This window comes from Ornithodoros turicata, chromosome 3, assembly GCF_037126465.1.
Source record: "Ornithodoros turicata isolate Travis chromosome 3, ASM3712646v1, whole genome shotgun sequence".
Classification (NCBI taxonomy): domain Eukaryota; kingdom Metazoa; phylum Arthropoda; class Arachnida; order Ixodida; family Argasidae; genus Ornithodoros; species Ornithodoros turicata.
Window position 1 is genome coordinate 9798429 of NC_088203.1, and position 15832 is coordinate 9814260.

The window sequence follows — 15832 nt, forward strand, 5'->3', positions numbered from 1 at the left end:
TGCGCACCCAGGATACATCATGACAGGCAGTCGAGGCGTTCCTGCTTTGGTCCTGAGGCTGATATACTACGCAGAGTGCGCAAGGACCGATTGGAGGCAAATGCTACATGATATCCCCCCCCCCCATGGCACTCCCAAATTCCACCCCACAGGGGGGTGGAATTCCTCACCCGTTGACAAGCCCTGGTTTCGAAGTTATTTGTATGTGGTAAACTACTTACGGGAGTATGGCATTCAAGACGACCTTGTTCGAAAGGTAGGTTGGAGAAGCACCGAAGATAAGAATGCCATCTACGGCTTCCTTTTCCATGCTGGTCCTATATTGCTGCGGTTATACAAGATACGCGTCGTTTGTGTAAGATTTTCAGCGGTGGTACAGCGAGGTCGCCGCTGTAAATTCGAACACACACACACACACACACACACACAACACCAAGGCAGACAGTGTGGGGAAGATGATGGCGGATGATTAATGGAAGTGATGGTATGCTCTGGTGCTACACCAGAACATACAACAACGTCTGCGGCGTGAAATATGGTGCCCGTATCGACTTGCAGCTTCACTGCAAGACCTAGGAAAGGTGGGCCAGCTCACAGTAATATTGGGTCGAACGCCAGTTCGTCAGCAACGGGCATCCCAGATACGTAAAACGTAATAGGTGCAGGCCATCTGAAAGTGCGTACAAGGGAGTCCGGTGCCACCAAGGCTGCCCGGACTTGGTTATTTAGGATGAATTTAGGACGTAATTAGGATGAAGGATTTGTCCATCGTACGATTCGAACACTCCTACAGACTCAAGAATAGGCTTCTATATACTGGAGCATAGGCTATTCCTGGCAATCTGGTAACGTGAACGTTTTGGGAATGAGTTTCCACAAAGGACATCGCCTTCGCATTACCGTGGGATGTTTACATGAATTCGGAGCAGTGGTGCGATCAGATTTTCTATAAGTAAACTCACTTGAGTGCCATACTTACCTTCATAACGTCCGTCCACTGAATGGAAGGTTCGTGGCGACTGTCCTGAACGACAACTGCACCTGCAGACAAGTTATAAGTGGCTAGCATCGATGCCGCGTTTATGACAGCAGCCTTGACTAGATCCTTGTCGACGTTGCTTCCATTCAGAAGGCACACCGTGTCGAGGTTGGCAGCGAACTTTAGTTTCTTCGTGTGGTTTTGCAGCTTCTCTTTTAAATCTAAGAAGGCTTTCCACTCTGAATCTGAGAAGAGTCGGCATTCAGAGGCGCCGTTTAAGAGGGTACGTCATCGGTACAACATGCACTCTCACCATCGACTTGGGTGTCTGCATTTCCTTTCAAGCACACCGCATCGTATATGACGACATCGCAGGCGTCTTCTGGGAAGTTGGTGTGCAGAACCAGTGGCGGAGCCAGAAAGCACAGCAACGTGTCTGCGAGGAAATTGCGAGGAAAAAGGAACAAGAACGAAAGAAAAGCAGGAGCATGGTCCAGTTCACGTTTCTGGATCCAACTCACCGCTACCTTCGTTTTATTTTGGGCGCTAAGTACAAAAGACAAGCTGTGGAACCAGGCCACGATGAATGACAACACTTACTTCCAACCCATGGGCTAGGTGTGGATACTGGAGTCACTCCATGCTCGGTTGTAGCAGATTCTAAGCTCGACTCTGTTACATTAGGTGGTGATGCGGCGGCTGTCGTTGTGCCAGCGCTACCACTTGGCGTAGGACTCGCACTACTGGGCGTTGTCGGCAACGGTGGGGCGATAGTTTCTGGGCCCGCAGTACTGTGTACTGGAGACGTTGTTTCTAAAGAACTCGACCCTGTTACATTAGGCGGCAATGCAGCGGCTGTCGTTGTGCCAGCGCTACCACTTGGCGTAGGACTCGCACTACTGGGCGTTGTGGGCAATGGTGGGGCGATAGTTTCTGGGCTCGCAGTACTGGGTACTGGAGACGTTGTTTCTAAAGAACTCGACCCTGTTACATTAGGTGGCAATGCAGCGGCTGTCGTTGTGCCAGCGCTACCACTTGGCGTAGGACTCGCACTACTGGGCGTTGTGGGCAATGGTGGGGCGATAGTTTCTGGGCCCGCAGTACTGTGTACTGGAGACGTTGTTTCTAAAGAACTCGACCCTGTTACATTAGGTGGCAATGCAGCGGCTGTCGTTGTGCCAGCGCTACCACTTGGCGTAGGACTCGCACTACTGGGCGTTGTGGGCAATGGTGGGGCGATAGTTTCTGGGCTCGCAGTACTGTGTACTGGAGACGTTGTTTCTAAAGAACTCGACCCTGTTACATTAGGTGGCAATGCAGCGGCTGTCGTTGTGCCAGCGCTACCACTTGGCGTAGGACTCGCACTACTGGGCGTTGTGGGCAATGGTGGGGCGATAGTTTCTGGGCTCGCAGTACTGTGTACTGGAGACGTTGTTTCTAAAGAACTCGACCCTGTTACATTAGGTGGCAATGCAGCGGCTGTCGTTGTGCCAGCGCTACCACTTGGCGTAGGACTCGCACTACTGGGCGTTGTGGGCAATGGTGGGGCGATAGTTTCTGGGCTCGCAGTACTGTGTACTGGAGACGTTGTTTCTAAAGAGCTCGACTCTGTTACATTAGGTGGCGATGCAGCGGCTGTCGTTGTTCCAGCGCTACCACTTGGCGTAGGACTCGCACTACTGGGCGTTGTGGGCAATGGTGGGGCGATAGTTTCTGGGCTCGCAGTACTGTGTACTGGAGACGTTGTTTCTAAAGAACTCGACCCTGTTACATTAGGTGGCAATGCAGCGGCTGTCGTTGTGCCAGCGCTACCACTTGGCGTAGGACTCGCACTACTGGGCGTTGTGGGCAATGGTGGGGCGATAGTTTCTGGGCTCGCAGTACTGTGTACTGGAGACGTTGTTTCTAAAGAACTCGACCCTGTTACATTAGGTGGCAATGCAGCGGCTGTCGTTGTGCCAGCGCTACCACTTGGCGTAGGACTCGCACTACTGGGCGTTGTGGGCAATGGTGGGGCGATAGTTTCTGGGCTCGCAGTACTGTGTACTGGAGACGTTGTTTCTAAAGAGCTCGACTCTGTTACATTAGGTGGCGATGCAGCGGCTGTCGTTCCAGCGCTACCACTTGGCGTAGGACTCGCACTACTGGGCGTTGTGGGCAACGCTGTCGCGTCAGTTTCTGGGCTCGTAGCAATGTGTACTGGAGACTTTGTTTCAGGCTCGGTTGTAGCAGTTCCTAAGCTCGACCCTGTTACATTAGGTGGCGATGCAGTGGATGATGTTGTGCCAGCGCTACTACTTGGCGTAGTACTCAGCGGTGCATTCGCACTACTCTGCGTTGTGGGTAATGGCGTCATCACTGTTTCTGGGGTCGGAATAGTTGTGCTTTCGCTACTGGCCGCTATGGGCGATCCTGTCATGACAGTTTCCGGGCTCGCAGTACTGATTCCATCTGTCGGCGCAACCGCTTCTGTCGTTGCTCCAGAAGCGCTAATATTGTACTTGTCTGAAATGCAAAATTTAAAAGCGCACGAATAGACCAATAGAATAACTAACCGAGTTGAACTCGAATAGCGTTTAGTCTTGAGAAGGCTGGTCCGCACAGTCCCGTAGAGTCTTCGCAGTCAACGCTGAATGCTGCCACGCAGGGGTCATCGATCTTGTTATAATATTCTTGCATCTGCAAAGGGGTTTCATTCATGACGTCCACTTGATGACATTATCTCCTTGTAGCCATTGGAGGCTGCGTTACGCAGGACGGCTACGAGTGATACTTTACTATTTCCGTGGGTTCCTCATGTTCCCCATGCAAGGGGGACCAGGTGAGGCACGAACCCTCGCGGCACGAGTACACTGTGCGATGGCGGACATGACACTGATAACCCTAAGTTATCTAAAGCGAAGGGCGCTTCATGAAGTTTACCTGAGCGAGGGACGTTTCCTCATTCTCGAATGCCATCAGATGCGTTGCATTGGAATAGTAGACAGCATTGGCGTCTCTGGTCGTTGCTTTGTTACATGTCTAGGAAAACGAAGGTCGTCAGCTTCAGTACTCTTCAGTACAGCTGGAGCATGTTACCTGTGCGTAGTTCTCGGCCACTTGACTTATACAGTTGTCTCCTGTGTTCTTCATCTCCTCATACAGCAGGCGGTAAGTGACAACGGCCAAACTAATCGGAGCACAGATGAGGGTATGTAGTTTGTTCGACACGCGCCATCGGTGAATGAGGGAGACGAGATCATCCTGGAAGGGACACTATGCATCAGGAAGGTATGGGAGGAAGACGTTGCGCAAATCCTTACGTGACTCTGGTCGGCGATGAACGCGCGGAAGGCTGGGGTTCGAGTCGGTGGTTCGATAGTACAGGGTTTTACCGAGATATGCTGAGTCATCATGATGAACACGTCTGAACCACTGCAGGTGGCACGCACGTCATTAAGCGGAATTCTGAAAAAGAACCGAAGAAAGCGGGGAATACCTACAGCAAAAGGCCAAAGAAGGCCCTCCCGTCACGAAGTGGAACGCTGCCCACGACCAATTGAAACGGTGCTGGATTGTTCTGCATGAGCACTGTTAGCACCGCCTGCGTGTATCGAGTGTTATTGTAGACCTGACGTTTTGTACGACGTGTGTCGTCTTACGGCATGAACGGTGACTATATTGGATGTATGGTTAGGATCCTCGAGGAATATGCCGAAAGCTGTCCATCGGTCTCTTCGCATAACCGTCAGGAGTGTGTTCGCAAAAGCAAGAAGTGCAGGTGTATCCGTCACCCAGTCGTCCACGTAGGTGGAAGAATTCAAAGTGAGCACAGCTTGATGTCCGCCTGCAAGGAATACGCAATATTTCATGCATGGACGCGGTAAGGACGTGGTTATACGAACCGATCGGCTTCGCGGAGTGAATGTCGCGTTTTCGGTAATCGTAGGATCCTCTAGGGTAGACTATATAATCGCACAGCGCAGCGGGAACATGGACTAGATAATCCTCCTTGGCACTGGGTCCAGATATGCAGATCAATGTTGCTACAAGAATGAGTACCGTCAAATCTTCGCTATTCCACGAAATAACCTTCGGTATAATTACCGTTTTGTATAGTCGAAGGGGCGGTGCCTGGAAATCGATATATGACTTATTTTATGCAACTCTAATCACCAGCGGTTATGTCAAATATACCACTCGAAGTTGGTGTTGGTATACCACCCCAAGGCGCCGCAGTCACTGGGCTTTGAGGTAGCGGTGCCGCTCGAGTGGTGGTCTGATCTGTGGGCTCTGCAGCAATGAAGGACTCAGAATGCTGTTTCTCTAGGACAACCGAAGTGTAAATGACTTGAGTCTTTTCTGTACTTACCCGAAGTCATTTCTTCACCACCACCTGCGAAACGTTTTTGTTATGGTGTGGCTCAACTCAAAAGGAAAAAAAACTACGCTTAAATGTCTACGGCTTTCGTTGTGGTGTCCCTGTACTTGGACCTAGAACGGGCCACGAGCCCTTTTGTGGGATTTTCGTGCCGCTTCTTGGTTCAAAATGGCTTCGTACCAGAGAGATATCCGAGTGCATTTATAATGCTTTCAATCACACGTATCTTGGCTATACTTTTTCGTGCTGGTTTGCTGGAGAGAGCACGTGTCTCTAGCTGGCTGCTGTGGTGGACGATATGACGTGCTCTGTGATCGCGGATGATGCACTTTATGCATCTTTGCAAGGGGCATCTATGTTTTGGCGGTGCATTGAACCAGAGCGCGTGCCGCAACACTAAGGATATCTGCGTCGCATTGACGCACCAACGACGATGGAAGGACACTACAGACATTCTGCAGACTCCTTTCTCGCGAAATATGGTTTAAATACCTAGAATGTTTCGAACTTGAACGAGCCGCGAGAAAGGTTCTCGTGTCCCACACTTGTGGCTGTCGTCCTCCGCATCGGCATTGAGCAGAGAAACGCATGCCCTTGGAAACTGTTGTCGGAAGTTGTCCAGCTACGGAGAAGATAGGTTAAGTAATGCGTATAAAATAACCCGTGCAACCAATGCCACACTCTAGGGAGTGACGTAATCACACGTAGGCAACAAGCACACACTGCAATCCCACGGGATCCTCAAGATTAGAGCAGCATGGTTACTTTGCACAATTTTCTAACGCGTGGGTTGACAGCAGCGAGGAGTCACCGCAAGCGACATGATGCACAGTAAACGTGGCCCGTAATTCTAAAATGCATTCGAAGAAAATAAATTTAATAATTTTTGCATGGCCGACGTCAGTGGCGTGTGCATGTCGATGCCATTAACTGGAATGCTGCTAGATGCCTAAGTTGCATCTTGCGAAGAGCTCTCTAAAAGTAGATCTCCCGCTGAAGACCAAAAGCAGTTTCTTGACACCCGATCATAGGAGATCTGTTTCTTCGTCGTCGTAGGATTAAGGAAACAAAATATACCTTAGACGAAAGCGTTGCTTCATTATCGTAGATGAAGACAGACGATCCCACGGTGGCTGTCATGGCAGAGTAGACGGGGTGCATGGTGCCAGTAAGGTTGCATACCTGCAAAGCAGTACGTCAGAAAAGGGAAATTGAGAAATTGAGAGCGGTCTCACATCAGGATAGGTGGCCTTCATGCAAACGTTGTCGGTGCAGTTGTACACAGCCAGATTGAGGCTTACACACACTGCGGAATCATCGTAGAATCTCTGGGATAACTCCAGAAGGCCATCCATGGATGACGTCTACATCGTAAAGGCACAGTAAGTGATAATAACCATTCCTTACTATACGCGTCGCTTACTGTCGTCGGGGCATCTCCGTCAGGAAATTTTTCGTTGCTCCTCGCGCTTTGGTGCCTCCTGTGCGTTTCGGTAGCAATGTTTCCAGCGTACACAATCATGTCTGCCGCACTGGAGAAAAATAAGAAATATTCCGCGTCTGCAAGGAAAGAGCTCTGCACATCCTAGTGGGGAGGACGACCAAAAAAAAATTGTAGGAACGCGCATCGCGATCTCTCTTGTAAGCTTTTGTGTTCTACAGGACATGTATATACACTGCGCGCTTTGGTACAGCCTACACGGTATACTCAAGCAGATCCTGAAGGAATACTCACTCGGCGATCAGTGCCATTAAGTCAGCGTCGTTCACAGCAGCTGGAGAGACTACGAATACAGCCGTCATGTTCATGCTGTCCAAGGAGGTGCGCACTTTCTACGGAGACCACAGCCACTATAAGTTTTGGCCCTGGACACGATTCCAACTTACATGAATGACGTCGGGGAAGTGTTCTGCATCTCTGGCCGTAAGCTTGTGCAGAATGCTAACGCTAACGCCCAAGAAACCTTCTGCCTTCGTCGCCAGGTCAAGAACGGCTTTCAAGAACTCTTCTAGTATCTCGCAACCCTGGTAGTACAGATTCAGCAGGCTCTTCGCTTTAGTACCGAGGAACAAATCTATGATGTCGGCCGTGGCAGCTGCAAAGGCAGACTCCCAGACTCCACCTGGAAGGAGATTGCGCAGTGACGTGACTGACTGAACCGTCTCCTGTGTGTAATGTACCTGTGCTGGAAAAGATCCCCTGTGTACTGTCGTAGTCCGGAGCATCGTAGATAACATGTGAGCATACACGCTTTGCAACGCAAGTCGTTCCGGGTGCAGGAGCGTTGAAATAACACACGGTGGGTGCTACGCAAGCAACGGTAAAATTGAATCGATTTCAGTGAAAGGCAGAAATAGGAGTCACCCCCACCCTCCCTATTCCCCCATTCCCCCGAGACGGCAATGATGGGAATATCCCTGAATACCAATGTAAATGCTAATTACGGACACTACAAGCTCGCATCATGCACTACAAGCATTAAAGATCTGCACGAATGTAACTTACTCGGTCCTTTTGGTGTGCTCGGTCGGATGCGGCTGCCATTCGAAGACCTTTCTGAAAACGCTATGGAACGTCAGAAACAAAGATTGAGATCACCTTGCGAAACGTCCCTTCGTGAAATTTGCACCACAATCAATTCTCGCACTGCACGTTATATGCACTGCACGGTGGTGTATCGCCAGACTGATGGATAGCTTGATGAAGCGTGAAGTCACGCCGCGACACCCTTCAGTCCAGGACTTCACATTACATTTTTAAAACCATATACTGCCGCCAACGAATTATTCAGTCTGCATGAAAAAAAATCTCAGATGGTGGATTCTAAAAATCACAAGAGCTGAATGAGTCCTTAGTTTGCGACCTGGCCCTTGGACGCGTTCCCACAGTGCTTGGAACATGAACATACGGACAGCAGTCTGGGAACATTGAGAGCGCCGCTCTTCCAATGAACAAAATCTGCAACTATTCGGTATTTTGTTGACTCGCACACTCAAAATGAACTTTACCGCATAGCAGGCTCCTAGTCAACTATTATCACTAGCGACGTCGATCCCGCCCCTGATTTGTTGAAAACAGTTTGTACCAATAATACGCACTGCATAAGCGGTACGAAAAAGGCGTACGCCTCCCGTTGTAAAGAAAACAGGGAAGATATGTCGATGTCGTTCGGGATGATGGTGGGCTAGAAGCGTGCTATGCGATGAAAGTGAGCAGTTTCTTTGCGGCCTTGCAAAACGACCGTGTGCTGCCGCAAACGTATTAACAGTACGTGCAATTTTGTTTAGACGGCCCTGATCCATTGTTGTCAAGGGATACGCAAAAGCGCGGTCGAATAAAAAAAACGAAGAACGAACGTCTGTAATTAACATAGCAGACGAACTAGGTCACTATAGAGCCAATATGGCGTCCCCGCACGGCACCCCCTGGCGTAGAACTTGCATTTGTACATCAGTTCCAGTGTTCTGAAGCTGTTCAGTGACTCTACAAAGGGGAACAGATACCTATGCGGCGTCGCTTCTTCTTCTTGTAGGAGGGTTTCCCGTAGTTGTATGTGCCTGCAATGTATAGGTTTAGAGAAAGATTTGTTGCTGTCGAAACGAAATGCTTACGGATCAGGGTGCGGTTCATTGGTGGAGGTGGGGAAGGGTTCAGCGGATCGAAGAAGAATGCTAGAATAGCAAAAAAAAAAAAAAAAAACACGTTATGTTCAAGCTACTCAAACTAACGATGTCGTATTCCTTTGTACACTTACCCCCACGGGGAGGATCTGTGAAGACGGAGAGATATCAAAAGCTGAGTACACCATGCAGGATAAATTCGTTATTAAATCGCAAAAAAAAAGAAAAAAGAAAGAAAAATGCAGAAGAATCGTTAGTTTTTTTCGCTTGTTGTGTCAAGTCGGTGCTCGAGCTTTATTTTCTTACCATCCAGGCTGTGTGTCAAAAAATGCACTGGCGCACTCTTGCATCAAGCGCGTGCACCAAGTTATGCACAGGGGAGGCTGACAAAGCTTTCCAGTGCTATGCTTCGTTTCGCAGAGCTACCCACCTGGGCAACCTCTATTTACCCGTCCAACCCTGTGTGGTAACACTGTCGGTACACCGTGTTGCTTTAGGACTGTACAGTGTGTCCTAACATATTCTGCAAGATGAGGTGCAATGAAAACTATAGAGGGTTCTAGTGGTTCGTACGTTGTCGCTTTTTGCACGCTACCAGGTAGCGCTGCCGTCGTGTACATGCGCGGTAGTAGCGTACGGAGGGACGGCTAGCTGCTTTTGTGGAAGCAACTGGCAGGACTCCGCGGCTAGCATCGTCGAGATCAAAAGGCAAAGTACACAAAGGCGATGTACAAAGTAGCAAGGAGAGATGCTTACCGTAGAGGTTGCCGACCCTAGAAATGATATAATCTACAAAAGAAGTTGCGTGACATAAATTATGCTGGCAGGTTGCTGAGCTTGTAACAGCACTTACTGAGTGACTTCCTCAAGGCCCTCATTCTGGAGTAAGGGCTCCGCTCAACGCACACTCCTTCATCCTCGTAGTTGACGTTGTAAGCCGCTACGCATAAGCTCGCATATTCACGAGCAGACGACTCTGTCTGTGGGAAGCATGAGGTAAAGTAACTACGTAGAAAAGCAAACCATCAATTGTGACGGAGAATGGAAGCGGAATTAAGCGTAAGTTGCAGGGTGCCATCGGCTAAGAGCCAGGCTGGCACTTTCTTTCCAGGATAATTAACTGGCGGTGGCTCCGTGGTCGGAGTCATGTTCGCTGCATCTATCGAAGCGGAGAGGCGAGACGAAAAACCGAGGAAGATCTCTGACCCCCATCCCCACCAATTTGCCTCATGTCTTAACAGAGGATAGTGGGCATCTCGAGCAGGAAGTGCTTCAGTCTGCACGTACCATGGGCTACGGGAACACTCCGGATTGGCACAAGCCATTTACAATGGCGGACCCCTCTTCAACACCTAAAAATCAAGCAAGCATACGCCACCGACTTTTGCCTGCTTCTCATCTCGTATGAGTGCACGGGAGCAGCCGACAAGCGCTTGAGAGGCTTGCAGCGTTTGACGTGACGGCCTCGCGTATTTCCTGTTGAGAGCGAGGGTCCACCGGGCGTAAGCGTACTCAGTACTTGGAAGCAAATATAGGGACCTATTATGTTACCGAGTACTTCCATTTTCTGTCATGCAGTTCTTTAATGCAGACGCCTTTACACCATCGAAAATAGCTCCAGTGTGACATCTACTACATTCGTCTGCTATAAATCTGAGTTACGCTTCTCGGTTACGGGGTCGCGTTGCGGGTACAGCCGCATTTTACCCGCCACCCGCTGCGATCGCGAATTCCTATCCGCAAATCGTGACGATGTGCGGGTACACGGGGGTATACCCGCACCCGCGCTCAACTCTAGTAATCGTATCATACCGAACACAAGACACTCCTCAATACCGAATACAGCGTCCGCAGTCATTTTACACAGGCAATTAATTCCTAAATAATGACAATAGCAAACCGAAACCGAAGTGCAAACGCAGAAAACAGAGCTCCATACTACGGGGATTCGTCCGGAGGAGGAGTATACCGTGACGTCACCCAGCATTGTCGCCTGTTTCGAAACCTGCATTCTCCCTTGCCGGATGACGTCAGGGGTGCGTCGCTTGAGAGAGAGAGCGGAAACGCTCTGTTCGAAAATTCGTCTGAATAAAATCTGCGCAGTTTTGGAACATACAAATGTTCCTGATATCCCAAAGTTTTCAGATGTACCACAACGTTTGTGGCGATTTTGTTGCAAAGTCCCACTTTAAAGGGACCGTAAAGCGGGCGTAGATTAACGGCTTGTTTCTTGTGAAGTCATACATGTGACGGAGACCACTCGTATTTTTCATTTGCAAGCACAACTGGGGTAAAATGGCTCGGCGGCGGCGACATCTGGTGGGAAATACCACCCATCAAGCAACACTGATTATTTTTCACGATCGATTTGTTCACAAGGGTGCCTGTATTGCTCCAAAAACGAAAGCGTGCTGGGCGAACCGCAAGGCATTCTCTGCAGGTGCTGGTCACACGTCACGGCAAACGTCAACGCACAGGTGACCTTAAAGGTACTGTAAAGCAGCACCGATCAAATGTCATTTAGTGTAGCTATTCGATAGTCCAAGCCACCAGGACAAAAACTGCACAAGTTTCATTTCAATCGACGGTGCAATTAATTAGAAAATTACAATTCAAGATTACGGGCAACACTGTACTAGGTATTCGAAATGAATCCGTATTCCTGCCACATACGGCGGCAACCACATTGCATGCGTAGAACACTGGACCCGACATAACAATCCACCCCAATCCACGATAAAATCCGTTTCCGTCCCTGCGATTCACACAACGATCCATATTCTCAGGATAAACGGATAGGCGAACTGAAATGAAATGGTGAGCCGTTGAAAAAAAATGTGTCAGACGTTCAAGAAGCCAGACAGCGTCGGGACTTGTTTGTTCACAGAGGTTCACAGATAGAGTTTGTTCGTTCGAAACAGGCCGCGAACAGAAGGAGCGCGCAGGCGCAGTAAGAAAGTAGGGAGAGCCTCCATCGAACAGCGGCCAGCGCTGAGTTGCTTCGCAAAAAAAAAAGAAAAAAAAAAGAAAAAGAAAAGACGCTGTTAACAGGGGTTTCAAAATACATAGGTAAACAGGAAAACTAATAATATGGTTACTAACCAATGTAACCATGTAACCAATGGGTGTAACCAATTTTCAGTGTTGCCCGCTGTACGGGGTTGTTTGACAACAATTTTGGCGTCGCACCGCTCCACTACACCGCATTTTTCATGGCAAATTAAAAATATTTATAGCGCGTTGTCGGCCGTATGGTTCCGCATGTGGTATTTAGAAGCAACAAAGTCTCTAGTCACATCGCCGCGATATCATGCTTGTCTACTGCTTTACAGTACCTTTAAAGATGGCCGAGCCTGTGGTCGGCGGCCAAATTGTTTGTTGTTTCCGTGTCGTTTTGCGTGCCTTTCCAGTACGGTACTTATTGCTATCCGATAATCTCGCAGTAAAACGCGGTTTTGTACATGAGGCCTCGTACAGTTGATCGCTTAAAGATGTGATGGCGACCCCGCCTAAGACGCCATGAGCGGATGCGGTGTACTTCAACTAAGTAGAAATCAATTACCATGTCGGTGAATAAGCACCGTATAGCTGGTTTACGCTGGTAAAACGCATCCATGTGTTGCCTTTATGCCGACGAAAACATGTCGGCGAGCTCTAAAACGCTGAGCAATGTCACATGACACTAAACTGACGATTTCTATGACGTGTGACCATGACAAGATGGCGGTAATGCGAAAAGCACTCGCTTGAGGGCAGTTACGAAAAATGGCGGGTTTGTCACCCCTGTGGATTTGATGTTCCTGATGGCTACGTAGCCAACCTATTTCGTTTCAGACCCGGTGTTATCTGCAAGTTCCTGCCGTATTTGACAGACCATGCGAATTTTGCGACTACCTCGGCACAGTGTTGCTCGTAATTTTCAGTTTTTAATTTTGAAAAGCTACGAGTGCAATAGACCTACCTGCTTGTAAACAAATGACGTCATAGTATTCGAGAGCGCCACCAATTTGGTAGAGTTGAACTACGCTCGAAGCTTAGGGGGGGGGGGGGTGAACCAGGTCGCGCCAGACAGCCACGGCCTCGATGGGATTACGATGGTCCCTGAATGGGACGCGACCATCGGTCCTACTTTTGTTTCAATAGGAGGCGGCGAACAAGTGCCCATTCGTGGAGCCCAGCCCTCTCCTTTAGATTTGTTTCGGTTTCAGTCTGTCTACAAACGTCATGATGACGTTTCTCGGGTGTATTCGATTGTGACGAAAATCGTGACCTGAGGATGGCATTGAAGCCTCGTGTTATCGAATTTTCTGAGATAGCTGCTCTACTGGCTTTACGGTACGTTTAACATACCCAGTGGGCGCTTACGGCATTTTCCGCACGTTCCCACACTTAGAAAAAAAAGGGTAGAGCAGTTACACCTTTTAGGAGGTAATAGTTGTGCCTAAAAGGCTGCAAAGTTCTACCTGCTACCTATGAGTGATAGGGGTACAGCTTCTGATTGGGTGAGCGAGGGGGGGGGGCGTACGCCTTTTTGTAGCAATTTGGATATATGATAATTGCTGTTACCAGCCTTTTACACCCTTTATCAGGCGCCACGTTGACCTAGTTGATAACTATAGAAGTTGCCACCTTTTCACACCCTTTTTTCTCAGAGTGCATCCACGTACCTTCATGCTGACGGTGTCTTCGTCTTCGAAAGTCCAGATATTGTTTCTCCTCCGACTGTAGCCACTTAACCTTCTGGCTGATATGTACGTCGGCGCACGGAATGACGGGCAGGTCTGCAACACGATTGGGAGGTTACGCGGGGAGGCGGCCACCACGTCGGACTCACCTCCGCATAGTTTACCCACTGTTCATCCTCGCAATACCCGTCGAAGGGCACCCGGAGGCCGGTCACATTAAATCTCATGACGGCCATGTTGATGCTGAAGCACATGGGCGGCATGTGTTTTTTGCCGGCGATGTTGATCATGGCTCTCATCACGTCCGTGGTCCAGGACTGAAACGGCCACATCCATCAGTGGAAACCATGAAAGCATCACAGTCTAAACTCGTTAATATGACCAAGTCCGTTGGTCGAAGTCCGATTTTGGTCATAAAGCAAATTGTCATACTAACCAGAAACATCCGGAAAACATCGAAAAAAAAAAAAGACATACCGCGTGTGGATCTACTACATATTCTGAGATGCGGATGATTTAGTGATTTATTTACAATTTAAATTACGATAGAACTCGGTCGAACGTGTCTGTTTTCATTTCAATTTGCATGTGCATAAACGCTTCTACATTCCCTGCAGCCAGCTCTGTCCTCTTGCACTTGGTTTCGGCCATGCTCAGTGTGTTGTCCGCATCGACGATAACTACAATGTGCAAGCGACCGAGCGTCCTGTCGTTTTATGCAAGTTTTCTTTCTACGAAACGGTTAAATAGGTCAGTAAAATACACCATGAGAAGTAATTCACCCCACAGAGCCATAATTACCGCATAAATTGAATTTAAAGTACGCCGCAAAAAGCGACCGTGCGCAATGGTGGTGGAGAGCAGCACCAGCCTGTATGTGACCTTGCGCTGACGCTACAGAGTCAGTGCTCGCTGATTGGTTCAGAGTATCGTCTGCTAGTCAGTGCTCTGAAGAAGCATTGCCCACAGGGAAACGTCCGACAGGTGACAATGAAATCCTCCATGTCTGCTTAGTAGATGTAGTAATTGTAACTAGTTACCAAGTGCTGCAGTAGCGCTACATGTGGGCTTCTGGGAACTTATAGCGTCTTCGACCATTACGAGACGGCCAGAGGAGGAGGTAGAAGAAGGACAATAGCCTTCCCGATGTGCACAGCAGCAGCGTCAGCTGGAGTAAACCATAACCGAAGCAGACGACGGAGTTCCCATGCTGCTTTGCGCCCCCGGTTATTTTTTTCCTAACCATGGAAGTCCACTAAATTTGTCGTCTCATACACAGCCAGGATGGCCTTAGGCCACTCCCACCGTGCTGGAAGGCCCCATGTTAAATCATCTGGACAAAGTTGGCTTATTTATTTGGCCTTTTAACTGTGAAGTAACTGTAACTGTAACTTCACCACAACAGAACTTCACCACAACAGAACTTCACCACATAGCACGCTCCTAACCAACCATCATACCAAATGATATCATTCAATGTCATGATTTGTTCAAAACAGGGGGGAGGCGCCTATCTGGGACAAGATAATCTGTCCCAGATAGGCGCCTCCTCATTTTCAACAAATCAATGCTCAGAATGATATCATTCGGAATGATGGTTGGCTAAGAGCGTGCTATGTGGTGAAGTTCCGTTTTAACAGTGTAGGTAAGTATCTAAACTACACTCTTAAAACTGAACTTCAGCGCATAGCACGCTCCTAGCCAACCATAATCTCGAATGATATCGTTGTCTGCCCTGATTTGTTGAAAACGGGAAGCGTACGCCTTTTTTGTGGCAATTATGAACAAGATAAGTGTCACAGAAAAGGCGTACGCCTCCAGTTTTACAGGGCAAATCAGGGCAGATAACGATATCATTCGAGATTATGGTTGGCTAGGAGCATGCTATGCGGTGAAGTTCATTTCTCAGGAGTGTACAGAAGCGGTACACATGTTGCTCCGATTGCTTTTAAAAATTAGCTGCAGATAAAAAGAACATGCCCCGCTAATATTTAAACTGGGGTTTCCGAACCACTTATATCCTAAACGTGCTGTGTACAATGAGTGTCAACGAATATCCCACCCAGAGTCCAAGACCGTAGACTCCGTAGGAAAGCGTAGACGGCGCAACGATGCGACATCCTCCTTCTTCAAGTTTGGTCCTGTGCGTTACCATGACCATGACGTCCAAGTAGCTGCGTTCATTTC

At 48.8% G+C, this 15832-nt stretch overlaps 1 protein-coding gene across 2 annotated transcripts in view; it reads right to left on the bottom strand.

The window, feature by feature from the left end:
- Positions 1-15832, bottom strand: part of LOC135388024 (uncharacterized) — a 108266-nt gene that overhangs the window by 6018 nt on the left and 86416 nt on the right. For both annotated transcript variants that reach the window (XM_064617301.1, XM_064617300.1), the window contains exons 79-108: positions 15708-15819; positions 13795-13962; positions 13628-13741; positions 9814-9940; positions 9717-9749; positions 9095-9109; positions 8952-9011; positions 8844-8897; positions 7846-7905; positions 7521-7646; positions 7227-7462; positions 7075-7172; positions 6763-6871; positions 6575-6703; positions 6417-6521; positions 5832-5961; positions 5331-5354; positions 5156-5251; positions 5066-5092; positions 4864-5004; positions 4621-4805; positions 4462-4562; positions 4282-4393; positions 4058-4222; positions 3902-4000; positions 3535-3658; positions 1580-3484; positions 1293-1415; positions 980-1224; positions 222-325 (exon numbers count right to left, since the gene is read on the bottom strand). In XM_064617301.1, the coding sequence (XP_064473371.1) occupies positions 222-325; positions 980-1224; positions 1293-1415; positions 1580-3484; positions 3535-3658; positions 3902-4000; positions 4058-4222; positions 4282-4393; positions 4462-4562; positions 4621-4805; positions 4864-5004; positions 5066-5092; positions 5156-5251; positions 5331-5354; positions 5832-5961; positions 6417-6521; positions 6575-6703; positions 6763-6871; positions 7075-7172; positions 7227-7462; positions 7521-7646; positions 7846-7905; positions 8844-8897; positions 8952-9011; positions 9095-9109; positions 9717-9749; positions 9814-9940; positions 13628-13741; positions 13795-13962; positions 15708-15819 (5127 nt within the window). The remainder of the gene's footprint in view (positions 1-221; positions 326-979; positions 1225-1292; positions 1416-1579; positions 3485-3534; positions 3659-3901; positions 4001-4057; positions 4223-4281; positions 4394-4461; positions 4563-4620; positions 4806-4863; positions 5005-5065; positions 5093-5155; positions 5252-5330; positions 5355-5831; positions 5962-6416; positions 6522-6574; positions 6704-6762; positions 6872-7074; positions 7173-7226; positions 7463-7520; positions 7647-7845; positions 7906-8843; positions 8898-8951; positions 9012-9094; positions 9110-9716; positions 9750-9813; positions 9941-13627; positions 13742-13794; positions 13963-15707; positions 15820-15832) is intronic.